Genomic DNA, 22,239 nt, shown 5'->3' with positions numbered 1-22,239 from the left:
TGATGCCCTTTTCTTAGCGGTACTGCTTATTGTGATCAGCCTTTGATCTACATATACGCTATATGCGTCCTTTATTCCCCCCCCCCGACCCCCCACAGTAGTGACAATCAGCAGTCTTCCACTTCCAGCCTTCTGCATTATGCCCTATTTCATTACAGCGGTAATGTGTTTGAAAGCAAGTAAACCATGACTATACTATTTTAACTTGGGCATTGTTAGAATGCACTTTCAAATCTCCGTTTCTTTCCCTGCCATTTCTATGCTTCGCACAAGCTTGAACACTTTCTTCAGTGTCAACACTTGCTCCTCTAAAAATCTATGTTGAATTCTCTCATTTTAATCCACAAACCAAGCAATCGTGCAATGCTTCCAGGTAACCTTTAAAGTCACAACGTTCGGCTAACTTTCTCAACTCAGCCAGGAACTGGGAAACTGACTCACTCTCATGCTGTTCTCTTCAGTGAAACTTAAATCTTTCAGCAATAATTGCTGGTCTGGGATCAAAGTGTTTTTTTTCAAAATGTTCATAAGCTCTTTAAAGCCTTTATCTACTGGCTTCTCAGGAGCAATGAGATTTCTCAGTAAAACAAAATTTTTCATTCCGTGACTGTAAGAAACAGAGGCCTGCTTTTCCTCTTCAATCTCGATCGCAATGAAAAACTACCATTTGCTCGATATAAACTACAAAGTCCATAGCAGCTGGTCAAAAGCCTCTAAAGCCCCTAATAATGAGGATCTCATTTGAAGTATTTTGTCACTTAATTAAGAATATACACAGCTATCTGCTTCTGAACCCCAACTTTTTTTTTTTTTTTTTTACACAAAGTTCCTTAATTCTGCACCAGAGAGCAATACATCTGGGACTTAGTGTTATATAAAAACCTGCCAATAGGCTGTGCTAACTAAAATGTCCTTATACAAAAAAAAAGGATAAGCGTTAAACACAAACATCACAGATTTTGGACTTCAGAGGAGGATGGGGTCTCTGTGTGGAAAGGAGTGTCTCGTTTTTTTTTGGAGATTGGGGCTCACTCTATATAGCAATCTTAATTATGGGGATCTCCAATTTGTAATGTTGGGGAGGTGGTCACAATTTCTTTTTCTTACGCATTCACAGGATGTGGGCACAACTGGGAAGGCCAGCATTTATTGTCCTAAGGGGGTGGTGGTCAGCCACCTTCTTGAGCCACTGCAGACCAAGTTGTGTAGGTACACATCAAGTGTGGTTAGGAAGGTTTTGATCTAGTGACAATGAAGGAACAGTGATATAGTTCTAAGGTAGGATGGTGTCTGACTTGGAGGGCACTTGCTGATGGCAGCATTCCCATGCTTCTGCTGCTCTTGTTCTTTTAGATGGTAAAGGTTCTGGGTTTAGAAGGTGCTGCTGAAGCCTTGGTGAGTTGCTGCAGTGCATCTTGTACATGTTACACACTGTAGCCATAGTGCACCAGGGATGGAACATGAATGTTCAAGTGAATGTTTGTTCAGCTGGAGTTGCCATTCAAGCAGGCTATTGCATCTTTGGTAATTTTTTATTATTCATTCATTGGACGGGAGCATCACATTTATTGCCCATCTTTAATTGCCCACGAGAATGGGGTGGTGAGCTGCTTTCATGAACCATTGCAGTCCAAATACTAGGAACGCGTACAGTGGCATTAGCAAGGGAGTTCTAGGGTTTTGATGCCATGAAGTGAGGTATATTTCCAAGCCAGGATGGCGTGCGACTCATCACAGAATGGTTACCCCACAGGATGCCAGTCATCCAAATCAGTTCTGTGCAAGAACTTAACTAGTATAGTTTTGCAATTTTTTTTCTCTTTAGTTAATTACCTAATTTCCTTTTGAAAGCCATGCTCTATATATCCAAGACCTACTGCAGATGTTTTTCCAGGGTTCACTGGACTTGGGTCAAATCTCAGAAGATTGGAAGTTAGCAACTGAAACCAAAATGGGGCAAAGTCTTAACTGTACTGTTGGGAACGTTTTAGAAAAGTATTCAGAAATAATATAGGTCAAATATTTAGAGGGTCATACACTAACCCAAAACAATCAGCATGGCTTTAGGATCATGAGGTCATGATTATTGAATTTCTTTGCAGAAAATTACAGACCAGTAGGCAGATTTCAAGTAGTTTTTGATACTGCCCCATACAATAGGCCCATAAGGGAGTGGGGTTGAGTAACAGAGCAGCCAGTTACAAATGGAATTACACAAGGTTTGAGTATTGGGCATTCAAGTAATTGCTGACAATGAATTAAAGAAATTTGTGATTTTTGCTTAAAATTACAGAGTGTATGTCTTATTAATTACCCACCTAAAATGTTAATGAAAAGTTCATAGAACTCAAATGTCAGCAATGGCTCCTTTGGTTTTTGAAAGTAATCTGCTATTGTCTTGAACACATCTCTTTCAAACCCGGAGTACATAGGTCGGTTCAATTCACTTCCATTTGGCCCTAAAAGAAAAAGGATAAAATAGAATGGTTATACGTATGGGTTCTCAGCATAAAATCATAAAGATATCTATGCCAAAATGATGACTTACAGAGCAATTAATTCAAGAGCAAGAAACTTGGGCCTAAGAGTGGAGTAGTAATATCTTGGGTAACAGTTGAAAGCCTAGTTAAGCTCTTCTGGGAGGAAGAGGGCATAAGACCAGCCATCCCTCCCTCACCTCTGCTCTCATGTAGGGTAATGACTAGTTCTCAGCTCACTCAAGAGCCTTGGGATTATTGTTTTTTTTTAAAAAGTCTTCCAAATCTTATGAATGTCCCTTTCTCTTGCCACTGCAGCACTGCTATCTTTAAATGAGTCTCGACCCAGGTAAATGGCAGCTGGAGGCACATATTTCAGTTCCTAAGTTGCATGTCTAGGAAGGACCATATAAATTTTGATGCCAAATAATAACTTTATATTTGTTATTTGAATATGAAATGGAGGGTACATTGGGGGCTGGGTGAAGGAAGAAGAGACAAGTGGAAGATTTGCCAAGCATTACCAGGATTTGGTTCATTTTCCAACCCTGCCTGGTAGGGAGGCAGTGGCAGACTATTACTCCAGATACCCAGGGTAATGCTCTGGGTTCAAATCCCACCGTGGAGGATGGTGAATTTGAATTCAATTAAAAAATTTGGAATTAAAAGTCTAAATGATGATGACCACGAAGCCCCTATTGATTGTTGTAAAAACCTATCAGGTTCACCAATGTCCTTTAGGGAAGGAAATCTGCCACCCTTATCAGGTCTGGCCTACATGTGACTCCAGACCCACAGCAATGTGGTTGATTCTTAAATGCCACTCGGTTCTCAAGGGCAATTAGGGATGGGCAATAAATGCTGCCCAGCCAGCAATGCCCACATCCCACGAACAAATAATAAAAATTTTTTTTAAATCACAGAATCGTTAGTGTAGAGGCCATTCAGCCCATTGTGTGTGCACAAGCTCTGAGCATTAACTTAGTACCAATCTCCTGCCTTTTCCCTGTAACCCTGCACATTGTTTCTATTTAAATCATCCAGCGCCCTCTTGAATGTCTCAATTGAACCTACCTCCACCACAATTCCAGGCAATGGATTCCAAAACCTAACTACTCACTGTGTGAAAACATTCTCTCACCTCTCATTTGCTTCTTTTGCAAAACACTAAAACTGTGCCCTCTGGTTCTTGATCAGTTTACGAGCAGGAACGCTTTCTCCCTATCTCTGTCCAGGCCCCTCATGATTTGAAAACTTCTATCAGTCTCCTCTCCAAGGAAAACAGTCTCAGCTCCTCCAATCATTCCTATTAACCGAAATCTCTCATCCTTGGAACCATTCTTGTAAACCTCTTCTGCACTCCCTCCAATATATTCACATCTGTCCCATGGTGTGGCACTCAGAATTATACACAATACTCCAGCTGAGGTCTAACCAGTGTCTTACATAAGGTCATCATATCCTCCCTGCTCTTGTACTCTATGCCCCTATTAGTGAAGCCTAGAATGCTGTATGCTCTAGAAACAGCTCACTACCTATCCTGCCACCTTTAATGACTTATGTACTTATACACCCAGGTCTCTCTGCTCCTGCACACCCTTTAGAATAGTATCTTTTATATTATACTGTCTCTCCATGGTCTTTGTGCTAAAGTGTATCACCTTAATTCTCCGCATTGAACTTCATCTGCCTACTACCAATGTACATTGTCGTCCTCAGTTTACAATTCTCCCAAGTTTTGTATCGTCTGCAAACTTTGACATTGTCCCCTGCACGCCGAGATCATTTATATACATCAGCAAAAGCAAAGGTCCCAATACTGACTCCTGGGGAACTCCACTACAAACCTTCTTTCAGACCAAAAAATACCCATTAACCATTGCCGTTTTCTATCCATGACCGTTTCCTATCCCTCAGCCAATTTTGTATCCATGGTGCTACTGTCCCTTTTATTCCATGACTTATAAACTTTCTTCAAGTCTGTTGTGTGGCTCTGTATCGGACGCCTTTTGGAATTCCATATACACATCATCAATGGCCTTGCCCTCATCAACTATCTCTGTTACCCCTTCAAAAAAGCACCAGCAAGTTAGTTAGACACAATTTTCCTTTAACAAATCCATGCTGACACTTCTGAATCAACCCACATTTTTTCATAGGACTATTAATTCTATCCCAAATAATTGTTCCGAGACATTTCCCCACCACCAAAGTTAAACTGACTGATAAAACTGCTACTTCTGCCCTCTCCAGCATCAGGAATTTTGAAATATAGTCTCAGCTTGATGTTAAATAAACCTATTATCCACAATATACGAAAATTACACTGCATTGGGTGCAGTGTACAAATCATGGGTTAAAACTATTTCCACCTTCAAGAACATTAATTACAGCAACTAAACCAAAAGCTGGGTGACCGCTTTGCAGACCACCTTCGCTCAGCCCTTCAGACCATGAATTCCCTCCTCCACCTCGACCCCTTTTAAATCCAATTTTTTCCCCAAGCGGCCCCCACCAAATGCCATCTGTCACTTGTTCTCAAGTTTTGTTTTCAGAGCGCTGACCCTTGTTCTGCTAATAACACATTCTATCTTACCTTTATGTCACTATCAGCAGTTTTTTAGCCCTTAGCACTACCATGAAACACTCCTTTATCTCGTGTCCATGAAATCTTTGTCAAACTTCTCCTGACTCCCACCTATCCCTGACCTTCTATGTTGCTCCACCCCCTCTTAAACAGTGTAAAATCTGTCACATTTCCACCTCAAGATCTGATGGGGTCACACGGACTTGAAACGTTAACCTATTTCTCTCTCTGCAGATACTGCCAGACCTGCTGAGTTTTACCAGCATTTTGTTTTAATTTCAGATTCCCAGCATCTGCAGTATTTTGCTTTTAAAAAGGCCATCAGTCAGCTTTAATACAAACTCTGTTTTAGGACCATCGTTATTTCACATCATCTCCAACCCAGGAAAGCCAATAAAATTCTTCTGCTCTCACTTAAATGAGGAGTTTGTGTTATGTGCCTATTTATAATTTATGGCTACAATGTGGCCTGAAGTTCGCACTCTGGTTACATTCTTCAGGAATGCAACTTTAACAAACTGGGACCAAAGATATCCTCCTAAAGGCGATGGGGGTATAAAATATACCTTATAACTGGCAGATAGTGATACACTACTCAAAACTATACCATTTAGTGCATTTTCTGTCAATGCTGGGCACAAGGAATACAGTCTGGGCTGCACAGTCTACATAAGTGTATATGCTAAGGGATAGCTTTTACTTTAAAAAATCATTAGCATCTAGCTCTGAAATCATCAGAATGTTGCACTGTATGTAGCAGGGACCTCTGTTAATGTTGAAATTGTGCTGCATAGAATACATGCTTTAAGTTGGTAATTAAGTGCAGCTATCCCCAAATGTGGATGAATTAGGGAATCATTGCAAGAGTACATAAACCAGTTCATTCCAAGTGTCTGGCAGTAACTGGGAGAATCTGACTTTATTTTGCTCTCTGAAATAAACCCATTTTAAAAAGGCACAGGCTAGCTTTAGGCTTACTCTTGCTCAACATATAATTGTTGGAATTAACACTCAGGACTATCAGTTGTTCTCCAGCATCTCCCTGGCAGATTCGACTTGAGCCTACCTAAACTATGCAAAATGCATGAACTCAGTCAGGGATGCACCACTCATTCAAGCTGAAATGAAACAACAACCATAAAAAAGATTAATTGAGCTTCAGCAAAAGTGGAAAATCCTGGTTTACGAGTCTAATTCATCCATGGGAGTATCATTGTATACAAAGTCACAAAACAAATTATAGACAACTACTTCAATACTTACAATTTGCCAGACACCTCATGGCTGACAGAACCCAGTGTGGAAGCTCTTCTGTTTAAAAGAGGGAAGTTAATCATTTTTAGTACTCTGTATTCACCAGAAAGAGATTTAAGGAAATGCCATTGAATTTTTTTTAGGATTTTAAATCCTGTAGGTGTGAATGTTTAAAGGATTTTTACAGTTTACAAAGTCTTGAATATTTTATTTCCTCCAAACCCTTTCAAAAAAATAAAATCTATAAACATCACTATATGACAAGAATTCCCTTGTTTTATAGGAGCTTTATTTAATTTCCACATCCTTCAAGTCAGTAAAAGCATTTTCAGGTGTAGTACTAAGCCGTACAGATCCAGAAATCAAGAGTTTCCCTAGAATTTGTTAATCACAGCTGGGCAGCATCACAATGCTTCACTTAGTCTTGCTGGTCTGGAGTAAGGAAGAGAAATATCCTATTTGTTCTCTTCATTCCCAGATAGCAACCCCGGCTGGAAGTTTGCCTGTTTAAATATCCTGCAAGGACCAACTTAGGCTTTGATTGGCCATGCTTCAGAATAGCCCGTTACATTTGAATAACCAAGCTACCTCTTGCAAATAAAGACTTGGGCAAAGAATTGGATGACCGCCAGCATTCATGCATCCATGACGAGCATTAGTTAGTATTTTAAGGACAGGTTAAAAAAGGGAGGGGAGGTAAAAAAAAATCAAAAATGCAAGTAGGCAGCTTGCACCTCTTAATCAGGATCTAAGAATTTTTGACAAATATTCTGCTCATTTTCAATAACATTGGAGATCAGCATTTCATTTTTGAAGAATTTGAATTATGTAAGAATACATACCCAGTTTATTCTCTAGAATTACTACTCCTTGTTTATTAATGTGGTGAACATTATAGATGATATGCTTAGGATTGAGCAGTTTAGAATCCAGCACTCCATCCAGAGAATCAAGCCCTAGAATCTTCTGCAAACTGAAAGACAAAACAGGTCAACACAATTTTCAACAATTATTCTTTTTATCCTAAAAGCAAAGGATATAAATAGTAATTTGTAAGCTTATCCTAAATTTAAACAGTAAATATTTTACAATCTGCCCCTTAATAGGAAGAAAAAAATGTAAAAACTAGATCTAATGGCATTGCTCAGTATACCACTTTTTTTTTTAATTCTCAGGGAGAATTTTTACATTGTTGGATAGACACAGGGTTGTAGCTGTACTGGAACAGCTTGGTTAGGAGCACAGCTAGTTCTGGAGCACAAGTCTTCAGCGATGTTGGTGGTGCCGTAAGCCTTTGCTGTAGTGTGCTAAGACATTACTTGATACCATGTATAAAAGACTAGCTTCTGTGATGCTGGGAAACATCAGAACAAGGCAGAGATGGATAATCCACTTGGCACTTCTGGCTGAAAGATGATTGCTTCAGCCTTGTCTTTTGCACTGATGCACTGGCCTCCACTATCATTGAGGATGGGGAGCCTCCTCCTTCAGTTAGCTGTCCAAGCATACATTATTATTCAAGGCTGAATGGGGCATGACTACAGTGATTTGATCTAATCTGTTGTTTGTGGGAGTGCTTAGCTGCTTCTGTCAATTAGCATGCATGCAATTTAGTTTTTCACCTTCAAGTTGACATTTCATTTTTTTTTAAAATCAGGTACACCTGGTGCTGCTCCAGGTATGCCCTCTTACATTCCTCACTGGCGCAGGATTGGACCCCTGGATTGACAGTAATACTAGGGTGAGGGACATGCTGCCTAGGAGATTGTGATGGAATACAATTCTGCTGTTGCTGATGGCCCACACCACCATATCCAGTTTTGAGCTGCTGGATCGGGTCTGACTATCCCATTTTAGCACAGTGCTAACACCATAGAAGAAGGGGGTTCTCAGTGAAAAAAGGACATCTCTACAAGGGTTGTGCGGTGGTCACTCCTACCAATGCTCTCAGGGATAGTTACATGGTAGGTACAATGAGAAGACAAGGTCAAATAAGTTTTTCTCCCTCGGGTAGATCTCACCAAGCCAAGTGGCAACTTTGTCTTCATGATTCAGTCATCTCTAAGTAGTGGTGCTACCGAACCACTCTTGATGACGGATATTGAAGTGCCCCACCCACAGTACATTCTGCGTTCCTTGCTGGTGCTTTTTCCAAGTGGTGTTCAACATGAAGAGTATAGGCTAATCAATTGATGGAAAGCACGTGGTGATATTCAGCAGAAGAACCCTTGTCCAAGTTTAACCTAATGTCATGACACTCCATGGGGTTTGATGTCAATGTGGAGGACTCCTGGGGCTACTTGCTAGAGAGACTATACACCACTGTACAACCACCATTTCTGCTAGTTATGTCCTACCAATGGAACAGGGCAGGCCCAATGATGGTGTTAAAATAGTTTGGTACGTTGGCAGTAAGATATGATTATGCCAGGGCTGTTGCTTGACAAGTCTGTCAGATAGCTCTCCCAATTTTGGCACAAGTGCCCACACATTAGCAAAAAGGGCTTTTCAGCATCAACTGGGCTGGGTTTCTAGGCCAATGCCTAGAGCCTATCAACCTGAAACCTATCCACAGACCCTGTTGCCCTGCTGAGTATTTCCAGCAATTTGTTTCTATTTCACAGAAAATATGCTTTTTGAACATTATATCCTAGAAAGGAAGTAGTAACATCAACATCAATTGCCTTACTAGGAGAGTGGGAATCCAGGAGTAGGGCAAAGATAATAATGAAGAACAAGAAAAGAAAGACTTAACATACTGTGCTAGGGTCATTGATTTCCAGATTTCTTCCACAGTTCCTTGGGAAACCTCTTCCCGATGTACAATTTTACATTCTGAAACTTCTCCAATTGCAATGCTGTGGCGCTTTTGCCACAAGTCAGAATTCTGCAATAAATCAAAAGGGCAGTTGAATGGCTGTAAAAACAATTCACAAACAGGGCTTGTGAATGATTAACCTTTGAGTTCTTTTAAAAAAATAAATACAATAATGAAACTGCCGATAGATAGATAAGTCATAAGCATACCTATTGTAGAAGTTTCCACTGGGAAGAACATAAAACTTAAGGTTTTAAACTATTTTCAGCCATATTTGTAATGTAGCCTATATTGTCAAAAAGCTAATCAATCATCCACCCTTCACAAAAGACCCAACATGAAGTGTCTCAAACACAAGCATTTTGTATCTCTCAAATTGTACATCAAGATGCTGTTTTGTGTGGGTTGTGTGATTTGCATGTTTATGGATAGTTCTTCTAGCAGACATTCAACCTTTTTGCTTTGAGCTTCCCCTCCCAGAGGGAAGCTTCACCATTGAATATATTTAAGGCCGAGGGAGAGAGATTTTTGGTCTCTCGAGGAATCTAAATATATGGGGAGCATACAGGAAAAATGGAGTTAAAGCCCAAAAATCAATGATGATCTTATTTAATGGCAGAGGAGGTTCAACAGACCGTTTGGTCTATTCCTGATCTTATTTCTTACGTTTGCCTGTGTTTTAAAAATTCCATGGGCATGCAGACTAGACGGACAGCGGAAAAAAATCGTACAGAACATTCTGCTTCAACTTTGGCATCCTCAGCCCAGTTGATCCCGCAAAGTTTTCTCTCACTAATACCTGGAAATTAGTGTCAGGTCAAGGCAACTGTCCTACAGCTTAGTCAAGCAACCGCCCGACATTCACACATTCAGGGCAGAATTTTACCCTTGGCGTGCAGGGACGACCACGATCAGCAGCGCACTGCAATTTCACACTGGCGGGCCAATTAAGGACCGCCCAGCGTGAAAGGCAGCTGAGGAATCAGCTAGAAGGGCCGGGCAGGGACATGATGTCTGCTGGGTCCAATGGTAACCCAGCGGCTGATTCAAAACTGGCCCAGATAGCCCCGAGAAGGCTGCGACGGAAGGATGCGGAAGTGAAGATGGATCCAGTTGCATTTGGACACGGCAGGCGGGAGGGCAGGTCAGCAGGGCAGTCTGCCCCATGTGTCCCAGATGAGTGTCTTGCTGCTCTCCTGGAGGTTGCAGCCAGGAAAGAAACCCTTTAAGAGGCGGGGGAGCAACCCCCTCACTCCCAAACTTACCAAAAAGGCCTGGGAAGTAGCAGCATCCAGGGTCAGCAGCCACGACGTGGTGAGGCGCACATGGGTGCAGCGTCGGAAGCGCTTCAACGACCTGCTGTGATCGGGAAAGTGAGTACAGTGTTGACAATGGATCACTTTGCAGAACAGTTAAGAGCTGGCCACCCCCCTGTGGACCTCAAAGAGGTGTTAGAGTGAGTGGAAAATGTCTGAGGCAGGAGCTGGCCAAGGGGGTGAGCCATGGCTGCTTAGACTGAGTGCCCTAGGGCTCCAGGTTCACAAATCGGCTGAGCCCTGTGAGGTGTTCCTCAGGTGGGGTTGGCCATGGTGCAATGGCGCTGCAGGTAGAGAGTAGTCTGATCAATGCTCCTCTATCCTTTAAGGCATCCCATAAAAATATTGAGGGGTCAAGGACTGGCGAGGTACCCCCACACCTCTTAGTCCTCATGCGTTATGAGCAGGAGGCCCTGGAGCTCGAGAGGCGACATGCAACTTGGTCAAGTGGCCGCGGTTAAATTGGGGTGCCAGACAGAGGTACGAATGCAGTGCACGGAGGTGAGAATGTCGGCTATTGCAATCATTCTGGTGTTGTCTCTATTGTGATCTGAGCCGCGAACTTGGAATCCCCATTGATAATGGGGAGACAAGGGCACCATGATGCATATCTTCTCTCCAGGGTGACTGGCATGCACAGTGACAGTGTCATGACTTAAGCTAATGACATGTCCTTATAAGGAGCTTGAAGGCCCACAAGACCCTGGAGGACCACCATGCTGAGCACGCACATGCGTCACACCCTCCGTCAAGCAAGAACCAGCACTCAGTGGGCATAAGATCACTGGTGCACATTGGTAAGGCCACCTCATACTCACTTGAGGTGCAGGCGGATGCAGAGTGTGCCCAGAGGCCAACAGGTGGGGGACTGTTAGGGACCAGGACAATGCTCAGTTGATGGTTAATGATGGGCCTCTGGAGTCGTCCATTAGGCAGATGCTGGAAGTCCAGTGGGGTGTGTGAGAGGATCTGGCAGAGATACATGAGGGAATGTGTGCCACGCTGTCCACAGTGGAGAGTCACTGCGGAGCATGACCACTGCGTTGACTCTGGGGTCCCTGGGGCTGCACTCTGAACTGCAAGCCCTCACACCAGCAATGCCCTCAGCTGGTCAGTGTCAATGTGGGAAATGGATTGGGCATGCAGTATCCCAGCTGGGTGCATGGCCATCTGTGGCGAGCAGGGAGGTTCAAAGCAACCTCACATTGGTGCACAAGCTACCTGTCTGTGGGGTCCTCTCAGGCTGCTCTGGATGATGCCAGTAGCTCCTCCACCCCTCTACCAGTGACCATGGCATCTGATGAGGCTGCGACAACTGGGGAGATGCCAGCTATAGCATTGGCCACTCCCTCCCAGGCAGGGCCTTCACAGGCTCCACAGGCCAGAGGACAACCGCTAAGGTCATCAAGGCCAACAAGACAGCAGACTGTCTCTAATGCCAGTGCCAGCAATGGGGAAGCATCTAGGCGTTGCACCCTCAAACATAAATATAAAGCACCTTAAGCATAAGACTGACTTATTACTTGTAATATTTCGTTCCCCCATTTTGGTGCGAAATTTTTCATGGTGTGATTAAAAACATCGGTTAATGTTCATTTCAGCTCTTTTTCACATTCACAATTAAATGAGGTGTTATTTTATGCTATTGGTCTCTGTATGCTTCATTTATTCTGTAGGTGCAGGGTAGGCCATTATGTAATGATGAACAGGCCTCCTGAAATTTTATTGCAAAAGCACAGAGTGTATATTGTTGGCCAAGGAAATGGCCCTGTCAGGGATCGAGTACGGAGCCTGCAGCCCTGGCATGTGGTGGTGGATTTTATTTGGTAGGCTAGCTGAAGGAGCATTGGATCAAAGCGTCCCCAGTGTCCCTGCCTCTGATAGATGGAGGTCACTTTCTCCTTTGAGAGATGGAGCCTCCTTCGGCATTGTACCTCAGACATTGAGTTAGCTGCATTGTTGCTTGTAAACCCTGGCAGCAGGAGTGGTGACTTCTGCGGCCCCTTCCACCTTAGCCTTCCTGTTGGCCCTTGTGCCTGCACCTCCTCCCACAGATCACTCCCCAGGAAGCTGTGTTGGGACACCAGGCCTCCTCTCCCTTCTGCCCCTCTCTTCCTCCTCTGAGAGGGTGCCTCCAGCAGAAGCCACAATCCCCATTACCAGGGTAACAGAAAGCTGTCTGATACCTGCGAGGGCCCACGCGGTCTGAATCCTCAGGGGGAATGGACAACAAAACCGAGTCCTGAAATGAAGGCTAGAAATGCTCAGAATGCACCTCATAAACAAGATGAAGCTGTCCAGTCCACATAAGCAACCAGCAGCAAGTTTGATCCAAAACTCCTCACTACTCACACTGACAATGCCACTGACCCTTCTTACCCCATGGATGAGCTTTTGCTAATTGTGGCCTGCCTGTTCAAAGGCCAAAAAAAATCACACGGGCTACATAAAGTCAGAGACAATTAGTGTCTCAAGGTCATTAACTGGCCTCTTAATTAATGGCAGGCTCACCTGTATCCATCACATGTCCATGTAGCAAAATATTGCACGAGTGCACATTAGCATCAGCACACTTGGCCAATGTCATCGCGTGTTGTTTCATGCTCAAGCGGGTTGGGTACATGCGCACCCGCAGAGTGAAAACTTCTGCCCTCAGAAACTTCTTTCAGCCAATGTACCAGACTCCATCACTTTTCCCGGTTATATCCTAACCTTCCAGAATGGCAGTACAATAGTATACAGTCAAGACAAGTAGCACTGGGGCATCCTCAACAGAATCTAGGCCATTGCACTCAGAATCAGGTCAAAAGTGAGCAAGGGAACCTTCTGATTACTTACTGCCCTGCCTCAGCAAATAAGTCAGTACTCCATGTTAATACAGTTTAGAAGAAACAGAGGGTAAGGGCACAGAATGTGCTCTGGATGGGGTGCTTCAGTGTCAATCACCAAGGATGACATGGTAATGCCAGCACTGACTAAGCCCTGAAGGACAAAGCCAGTAAACTGGGCTTACAGTGGGGGAAAAATCTTATTTGGCCTCACTCGTCACTAATCAGTTGTATGTGCATGGTCTGATCAAACCAGGTGACCAACCCTGATAAAATGGAGTCTAGAAGAGCATGCCAAGAGCAGCAGAAAATGAACCTGAAATTAAGGGGAGTCGGTGGCATCGTGGTATTGTTGCTGACTTGTATTCCAGAGACCCAGGGCAATGTTCTGGGTTCGAATCCCACCACAGCAAATGGCAAAATTTGAATCCAATTAAAAAAGTCTGATTATTCACTGATGTCCTTTAGGAAGGACACAGCAATGTGGTTGACTCTTTAAAAATGCCCTCTGAACAAGGGATGGGCAATAAGTATTGGCCTAGCCAATGTCCACATCCCATGAATGAATTAAAAAAATTAAAAACCTGATGAAGCCACAACATAAAATTACATGCAAGTACAATAGTAGTACAATAATACAAGCAGAGCTCAAGAGATGCCACAACCAACGGCTCAAAGCTCTGCAGCCTGGCGCTTTTCAACAAATAATGGATGAACACCCCCCCATTCTCAACAATGGCAGAACCAGCAGTTAAGTGCTCACAACCTTCTTTATCCAAGTAGACAATTGTCTGGGCCTCCTCCAGAAGTTATCAGAGATGTCAGTTTTCGCAAATTTGATTGACCAAGGAACAGTTGAGTGCATTGACAAAGCAAAAGCTATGACCAGGGCTTAGTCAGTGCTGGCACTACAACATCCTGCTGTGACGAAGACTCAAGCTCTAGAATGAGATCCATCTCAAGCCAAGCTGTTTTGGGACAGCTACAATACTGACACCTACAGTGAAAAATTGCCCAGGTATGCTCTGCCCCACCAATTACTGCCCCATCAGCAAAATAGAGCACGTCACATGGCAGTGTTATCAAGCAGTACTTACTCACCAACACTTGATAGGAGTTTGCCAGGACTATACAGTTGGCTCAAACATGCACAAAAGAGCTGAATTTCAAAGGTGAGATGAAACTAAGGAGGCGGTGGAATAGTGGTATTATCACTGGACTAATAATCCAGCCACCCAATTTCAAATTCCACCATGGCAATGGTGGAATTTGAATTCAATCATTAAAAATTTGGACTTAAAAGTCTAATGATGACCAAACAACCTTTGCCGATTGTCAGAAAATAACCACTGGCTCACTAATGTCATTTAGGGAAGGAAATCTACCATCTTTACCTGGTCTGGCTTACATGCGACTCCAGACCCATAGCAATGTGCTCGACTCTTAAATGCCCTCTGAAATGGACTCGCAAGCCACTCAGTTGCATCAAACCGTGGATGGACCACTTGGCATCAATTTAGACACCAGAAATGACAACAGCAAACTCAACCCTGTCGACTGCAAAGTCCTCCTTATGAACATCTGGGGGCTTGTGTTGAAATTGGGAGAGCTGTCCCACAAACTGGACAAGGAACAGCCTGACAGTCATATTCACAGAATCATGCCTTACAGACAATGTCCCATATCATCCATGGGTATATCCTGTCCCACCAGCAGGACAGATGTAGAAGCAGCAGTGCAGTGGTATACTGTCAGGAGAGAGTTGCCTTGGGAGTCCTCAACCTCCAGACCCTATGAAGTCTCATAGCATCATGAGCAAGGAAACCGCCTGATTACCATGCACTGCCCACCCCTCAGCTGATGAATCAGCACTCCATGTTGAACACCACTTGGAGGAAGTACCGAGGGTGGCAAGGGAACAGAATGTACTCTGGGTAGGGGACTTCAAAAAACAAAAAAAATCATACTTGACCTCATTCTCAACAACATGCCTGCCACAGATTCATCTGTTCATGACAGTAGCAATGACCACCACACAGTCCTTGTGGAGACGAAGTCCCATCTTCGCATTGAAGATACCCTCCATGTTATGTGGCACTACCATTGTGCTAAATGGGATAAATTTCAAACAGATTTAGCAACTCAAGACTGGGCATCCATGAGACACTCTGGACCATCAGCAGCAGAACTGTATACAACCACAATCTGTAAACTCATGGCCCAGCATATCCCCCACTCTACCATTGCCACCAAGCAAGGGGATCAAGCCTGGTTCAATGAAGAGTGCAGGAGGGCATGCCAAGAATAGCACAATTCATACCTAAAAGATGAGGTGTCAACCTGGTGAAGTTACAACTCAGGACTACTTGTGTGCAAACAGCATGCAATAGACAGAGCTAAGCGACCCCACAATAAGTGGATCACATCTAAACTCTGCAGTCCTGCCACATCCAGTCATGAATGGCTGTGGACAATTAAACAACTCATTGAAGGACTAGTCTCCACAAATATCCCCATCCTCAATGATGAGGGAGTCCAGCACACCAGCGCAAAACATAAGGCTGAAACATTTGCAAACTATCTTCAGCCAGAAATGCCTAGTGGATATCCATCTCAGCCTCCTCTGGAGGTCCCCAGAATCACAGGTGCCAGTCTTTAGCCAATTCATTGAACTTCATGTGATATCAAGTAGTGGCTGAAGGCATTGTATACAGCAAAGGCTATGGCCCCTGACAATATTCTGGCAAGAATACGAAATATTTGTGCTCCAGAACTTGCTGTGCCTCTAGCCAAGCTGTTCCAGTATAGCTACAACAATGGTTTCTATCTGGCAATATGGAAAACTTTCCAGGTATGTCCTGTACACAAAAAGCAGAACAAATCCAACCCAGCCAATTAACACCCAAGTCTACTCTCGATCATCAGTAAAGTGACAGAAGGAGTCATCAACAGTGTTACCAAACAGCACTTACTTAGCAACACCCTGCTCATTGATGCTCAGTTTGGGTTCCGACAGAACCAGTAGGATCCTGACCGCATTACAGCCTTTGTCCATTACATGGACAAAAAAGTTGAACTCCAGAGAGGAGGAGAGGGTGGCTGCCTTGCCATCAAGGCAGCATTTGACTGAGTATGGCATTAAGGAGCGCTAGCAAAACTGGGGTCAGAGAATCAGGGAGAAAACTCTCCCCTGGTTGGTGTCTTACCTAGCACAAAACATGATGGTTGTGTTTGTTGGAATTAAACCATCTCAGTTTCAGGACATCACTGCAGGAGTTCCTCAGGGTAGTGTCTTAGGCCCAGCAATCTTCAGCTGTTTCATGAATGACCTTCCCCCCATCAAAAGGTCAGAAATGAGCATGTTTGCTGATGGTTACACAATGATCAGCACCATTTGCGACTAAAGCAGGCCATGTCCCAGTGCAGCAAGCCCTGGACAATATCCAGGCTTGGGCTGTCAAGAGGCAAGTAACATTCACACCACACAAGTACCAGGCAATGACCATCTGCAACGAGAGAGAATCTAACCATCACCCCATGACATTCAATGGTATTACCGTTGTTGCTGAATCTCACACTTATCAAAAGCCTGGCGGTGGGAGGGGGTGGGGGGGGTCAAAATCCTGGAACTCCCTCCTTAACAGCATTGTGGTTGTACCTACACCACATGGGCTGCAGCAGTTCAAGGGAGCAGCTCATCACCATCTTCGCAAGGGAAATTAGGGATTAACAATAAATGAGGACCTAGCCATCCCATGAATGAATAAAAAACAACTTTTGATATCAAGGCAGCATTTCCCTTAGTTTGGCATAAAGGAGCCCTAAATAAAATTGAGGTCTCCACTGGCTCAAGTCATATCTAGCACAAAGGAGAATGGCTGTGGTGGATGGAGGCCAATTATTTCAGCCCCGGGACATTGTTCCAGTAATTCTTTAGAGCAGTATCGTGGGCCCAACCATCTGCAGCTGCTTCAATAGCCCTCTCTCTATCATAAGGCCTGATGTGGGGATATTCACTGGTGATTGAAGTACTTTATTCCATTCAACTCCTCAGATAACGAAACAGTTGTTCCCAACATGAAGTAGGCTCTGGGGCCATATCCAGGCTTAGGATGATGGTGGCATGTAACAACTGTACCATGGAAGTGCCAGACAATCAATTATCTCCAATGATAAACCAACCAGTTCTCATTATCTTCAACATTCTTGGGACCACAATTGATAAGAACCTTAATTGAACTGTAACAACAACAGATCAGAAGCAGAGAGGGACTCATGATCTACAAAATGCAAATTAGGAGAGTGATGAGATACTCTTTAGGTGCTTGGAGGAGTGCAGCTCCCACACTGAAAAAGCTTGACAGGATCAAACACTCCACTTGATCAGCACCCCATCCACCAACTGTGCAACACCGTGTGCACCATCTAGAAGATGGACTGCAGTAACTTGCCAAGACCTCCTCAACATCACCTCCAAAATTCTCCACCTCCAAGTCTCACATGGAAATATAATCATTTTCCACATGATCTCAATTCTATAGCATGTTTTACACCTCAAAAAAAAGTTATATGAAAGCACAATTTAGTGTGGAGTTTTCAATGTTTAACAAGGTAGGTACATGGCTGAAGTGAAGGTCATTGGATATGTATAGTATATACATTTTATAGACAAAACTTGAATTGCAACTGAATGATAATCTAAAATACAAATAATTTCTAAGATGTCTTACCAAAATTATAGGCCTTACTGGGACAGGGCCTGGCTTTGGAATATCATAGTCATTCCAATTTGGAAATTTAGGACGTGTGTCACAAATTAAATGAGATGTTTTTTTTGGGTAAGGCTTCAGAGGAGAGGATGGAGGAAATCTGCAAAATAAAATGCATGCATCATGCAATTAATCCATTTACACAATGGTTAACGATTGTATATTCTGCAACAACTTAAACTGACAAGTGGGCCGGTGATTTTTTTTTTAAACATTGTTTCATGGGACATGAGCACCACTGGCAGCCTAACACTTTAGGTGATGACAAGTCACCTCCTTTCTTCCACTGCAGTCCATCTTGCGTATGTACACCTATAATGCTGTTAGGAAGATAGTTCCAAGTTTTTGTCCCAACCACACTGAAAGAATGGCAATTATAGTATTAAGTCTGGGTGGTGTGTGACTTGGAGGGGAGCTTACAGTTCGTGGTGTTCCTATGTATCCAAGACGTTTGACTGGAAGACTAACTGGATTTATACTACACAGTAGCATTAGTACAAGTGGAATTTGCTTCACACCAATATATATTAACAGTTAGTGCTAATACAGTCCACATTCAGAATCAGGGCCTGAGCTAACAATGAATTGAAGCAAAAAGATGCCCTGAAGTATGTATTGGTCTGCTTCATTCAGTTCAGGCCAACAAATTTACATTACATTTGGTTTGGCCAAAGCTAATCACTTACAATTGCAAATTTATGAATGTACAATTAAATATGTACCTCTTACCTTGTCCAAACATTTACTTGGTTTCACTAGGATTGCACTGTGGGTCTTTGTGTGATTGATATTATGCTATTAGGATAAATTCAACAGACAAGGGAAAAATCTCCAATAAAGCTTGCTCTAGAAATGAAGTCGATCTAAAAACAGCTAAGGGAAAAGGGTAGCTCCACACATGCCACATAACTTGGAAGGTTTATCAGATTTTACGGCAAATACATGGGTTGGGGGGGAGCAGAGAGGGGCGGTGCGGAAGTGCAACAAAAGCTGAAGGCATGAAGACCCATGAAGTGGGTCAGACGTCATCTTTGCCTTCTCATCCAGATGGGAAAACCTGGTCGAGGGCAAGAGAACCATCTGGGGAAATGTTGGCATAATGGTCACGTCACTGGACTAGTAAACTAGAGGCCCAGGTTAATGCTCAAGGAACCAAAGCAGCTAGTGAAATTTAAGAGAATCAAAGGTTATCGGGGTAGATGGGAACGTGGAATTCAAAACAGGCCAGCCATGATGTTGATGGATCGCAGAGCAGCCTTGAGGGGCTGACTGGCCTACTCCTGTTCCTATTTCATATGTATAAACACCCAACCATCTTCAGCTGCATCAATGACTTTCCTTCATCATAAGGTCAGAAGTGGGGATGTTTGCATAATGTTCAGCACCATTTGCAACTCCTCAGATACTGAAGCAGTCTATGTCCAAATGCGGCAAGACCTGGACAATATCCAGGCTTAGGCTGACAAGTGGCAAGTAACATTTGTGCCACATAAGTGCCAGGCATTGACAGTCTCCAACAAGAGAGAATCCAACCATCACCCCTTGATGTTCAATGGCATTACCATCAATGAATTCCCCACTATCAACATGCTGGTGATTTACCATTGACCAGAAACTAGAACTGGACTAACCATATAAATGCTGTGGCTACAAGAGCAGGTCGGAGGCTAGGAATCGTGCAACAAGTAACTCACCTCCTTGCTTCTCAAAGCCTGTCCACCATCTACAAGGCACAAGTCAGGAGTGTGATGGAACACTCCCCATTTGCCTGGATGAGTGCAGCTCCCACTATACTCAAGAAGCTTGACGCTGTACAGGACAAAGCAGCCCGATTGATTGGCACTACATCAACAAACGTTCACTCCCTCCACCACTGAGGCACAGTAGCAGCAGTGTGTACCATCTACAAGGTGCACTGCAGGGATGCACCAAGGATCCTTCAACAGCACCTTCCAAACCCACATCCACTACCATCTAGAAGCACAAGGGCAGCAGACATCACCACTTGGAAGTTCCCCTCCAAGTCATTCACCATCCTGACTTGGAAATATATCACCATTCCTTCACTGTCACTGGGTCAGAATCCTGGAACTCCTTTTCTATCAGCACTGTAGGTGTACCTATGCCATGCGGACTGCAGCAGTTCAAGGCAGCAGCTCACCACCACCTTAAGAGCAACTAGGGATGGGCAATAAATGATGGTCCAGCCAAAGCGCACATCCTGTTAATGAATAAAAAAAAGTTTGTATCTTAAGCACAGTGCTGCCTAGTTTGAGATTTGTAAATGATTTAACTCCATTAACAGGGATAGTTTAGGATTATGATGAATTTACAAGGCATTGTTTAAAATTATAACTGGTTGGTTTACAACCGGCTGAGAGAATATGAATCCATCTTTTACAAAGACAACAAAACATGTGGGTTCATATGCAATAGTATTGAGTTTACGTAATGTTGGGGGGTGGGTTCATTGTGACCTGGGCCATTAAGAAATAAGCTATTGGGCATGAAGGGAAAAGCCCCAATTATAGGATCCAGTGATGGGAGGAACTTTTAAAAATACAAACAAAATTTGTAGCAAGTTTAGCTTTTGCGAATATTAAAAAGACTACAAGAACATTGCAAGTTGGAAGCAAAAATGGTACCTACCATTGAAAAAGGAAAGAGAATACGAAGAGGAGATCACAATTTGAGAAATATATGTCATGTGAAAAAACTTCACAATTAAAGAGGGAGCAAAGATTGGAAGGATGATTAGAAAATGAAAATACCAGCAATATCAACCACTATCAATATGCTATGAGGAAAATGTTTCTGAACAGAAGCAACAAAATGAAACCCAGCATTCAGTTCAAGAGTGACATTGTTAGCATGGGAGCAAACTGCCCATCATCAGAATAGCCATTGGACTGAATTGAGCCAATGAGTAGGATAGTAGTAATTTACTGTTTGATATTACTGAGCAGGGATGAATGAAAGTTTGATTGCCAATCTGAGATGCATCAAGCAATAAGTTTCCTTTTGAGACACAAGAATCAAAGGGAGATTCAGTAGGAACATTTTGGCATCTCAGCAATAGCCACAGCGAGTGAGCAGTAGGCCTTTGTTTCAGATGCATATGTCACAAGAAGAAAATAAATTAAACAGTTAATAATTGTGCCATACCTGTATAATCTATTATTATCTTCAAAATCTTCTTTCCCCCATCTTCCCTTTATATCTTCAATCACGTGATTTTTTAAGAACTTTTTGAGTAACTGCACAGTCTGAAAACGAGAAACTTCAGGCCCAAAATTGTGATTACTTTTAAGCAATTCATGTAACCAATCAACACCTTCTGAGGCAGTAAAGCAGCGATCATGAGTACGGAAGTGAAGACGATGCTTCTTCAGGGGCATCTTGGCTCGAAATAACTCAATGGTTTCATTCCACTAGGAGACATAGGGGGAAAAAAGTAATCTAACCTATTCAGACTAGCAGAGGCATTTTCAAAAGTAAGAATTGAGGTACACACTACATCCCATCATGTCCAGGCACATCACTTGATGAAATTACATGTTTAAAAACTGTAAAGAATAATTTAAAAACCTGGCAAAACTATAGAAACAGGAAGCAATTTAATCCTAAAAGTCTGTTTACCTTTTAATTAGATCATGGTTGGCTTATATCTCAAATCAACCTTCCTCTATAACCTTGCTCAACAAAGATGTTGATCTCAATCATGAATTTCAATTGGCCCAGCACTGACAGGCTTTTTCAGGTGATGGGCAAGTACTGCAACTCAACTGTAAATTGTCGTCCCAGTTGTGGCTCACTTGTCTCTACAACACAAAGTTTAGGTTCAAGTCCCATTCCAGGTCTTAAGCACAAAAAAAAAATCAACTGTAAATTGGAAATGTGCAAAGCAAGTTTATCGAATTCAACATTGGTTTAAACAGCTCCACTTCTTGTCCTCAGTTGTATGAGCTCGTAAAATAAGAATATCTACAACAGACTGGCACAAACAGAAATAAAGCTTTCAGTGCAAGCAACCAATGTAATATCTTCAAATTAGGTAAAATAAAGAATATGTAAACCATCTCCTTTACTTTGTCAAAACACAATATTCAGTCATTCCAGCTGAATTAATGAAATTACAGACAGAATGGCTGAAAGTAAAGTAAATGAGAAAATCTTCCTCAATGGCTCAA

General features: G+C 42.9%; 1 protein-coding gene across 3 annotated transcripts in view; it reads right to left on the bottom strand.

The window, feature by feature from the left end:
• Positions 1-22,239, bottom strand: part of LOC121279882 (DEP domain-containing protein 1B-like) — a 53,332-nt gene that overhangs the window by 22,344 nt on the left and 8,749 nt on the right. Inside the window, exons 2-8 of one of the 3 annotated variants that reach the window (XM_041191419.1) lie at positions 21,689-21,870; positions 21,215-21,480; positions 18,011-18,149; positions 9,078-9,205; positions 7,161-7,291; positions 6,328-6,375; positions 2,319-2,459 (exon numbers count right to left, since the gene is read on the bottom strand). In XM_041191419.1, coding sequence (XP_041047353.1) covers positions 2,319-2,459; positions 6,328-6,375; positions 7,161-7,291; positions 9,078-9,205; positions 18,011-18,149; positions 21,215-21,447 — 820 coding nt within the window. In that variant the 5' untranslated portion in view covers positions 21,448-21,480; positions 21,689-21,870. Of the gene's footprint in view, positions 1-2,318; positions 2,460-6,327; positions 6,376-7,160; positions 7,292-9,077; positions 9,206-18,010; positions 18,150-21,214; positions 21,481-21,688; positions 21,960-22,239 lie in introns of those variants that run through there. The other 2 variants (XM_041191411.1, XM_041191402.1) reach the window with 2 other exon arrangements.

Source organism: Carcharodon carcharias, chromosome 1 (assembly GCF_017639515.1).
Source record: "Carcharodon carcharias isolate sCarCar2 chromosome 1, sCarCar2.pri, whole genome shotgun sequence".
Taxonomy (NCBI): Eukaryota; Metazoa; Chordata; class Chondrichthyes; order Lamniformes; family Lamnidae; genus Carcharodon; species Carcharodon carcharias.
Note: the sequence above shows the minus strand (reverse complement) of the source record. Positions and strands in the feature narration are given on the sequence as shown.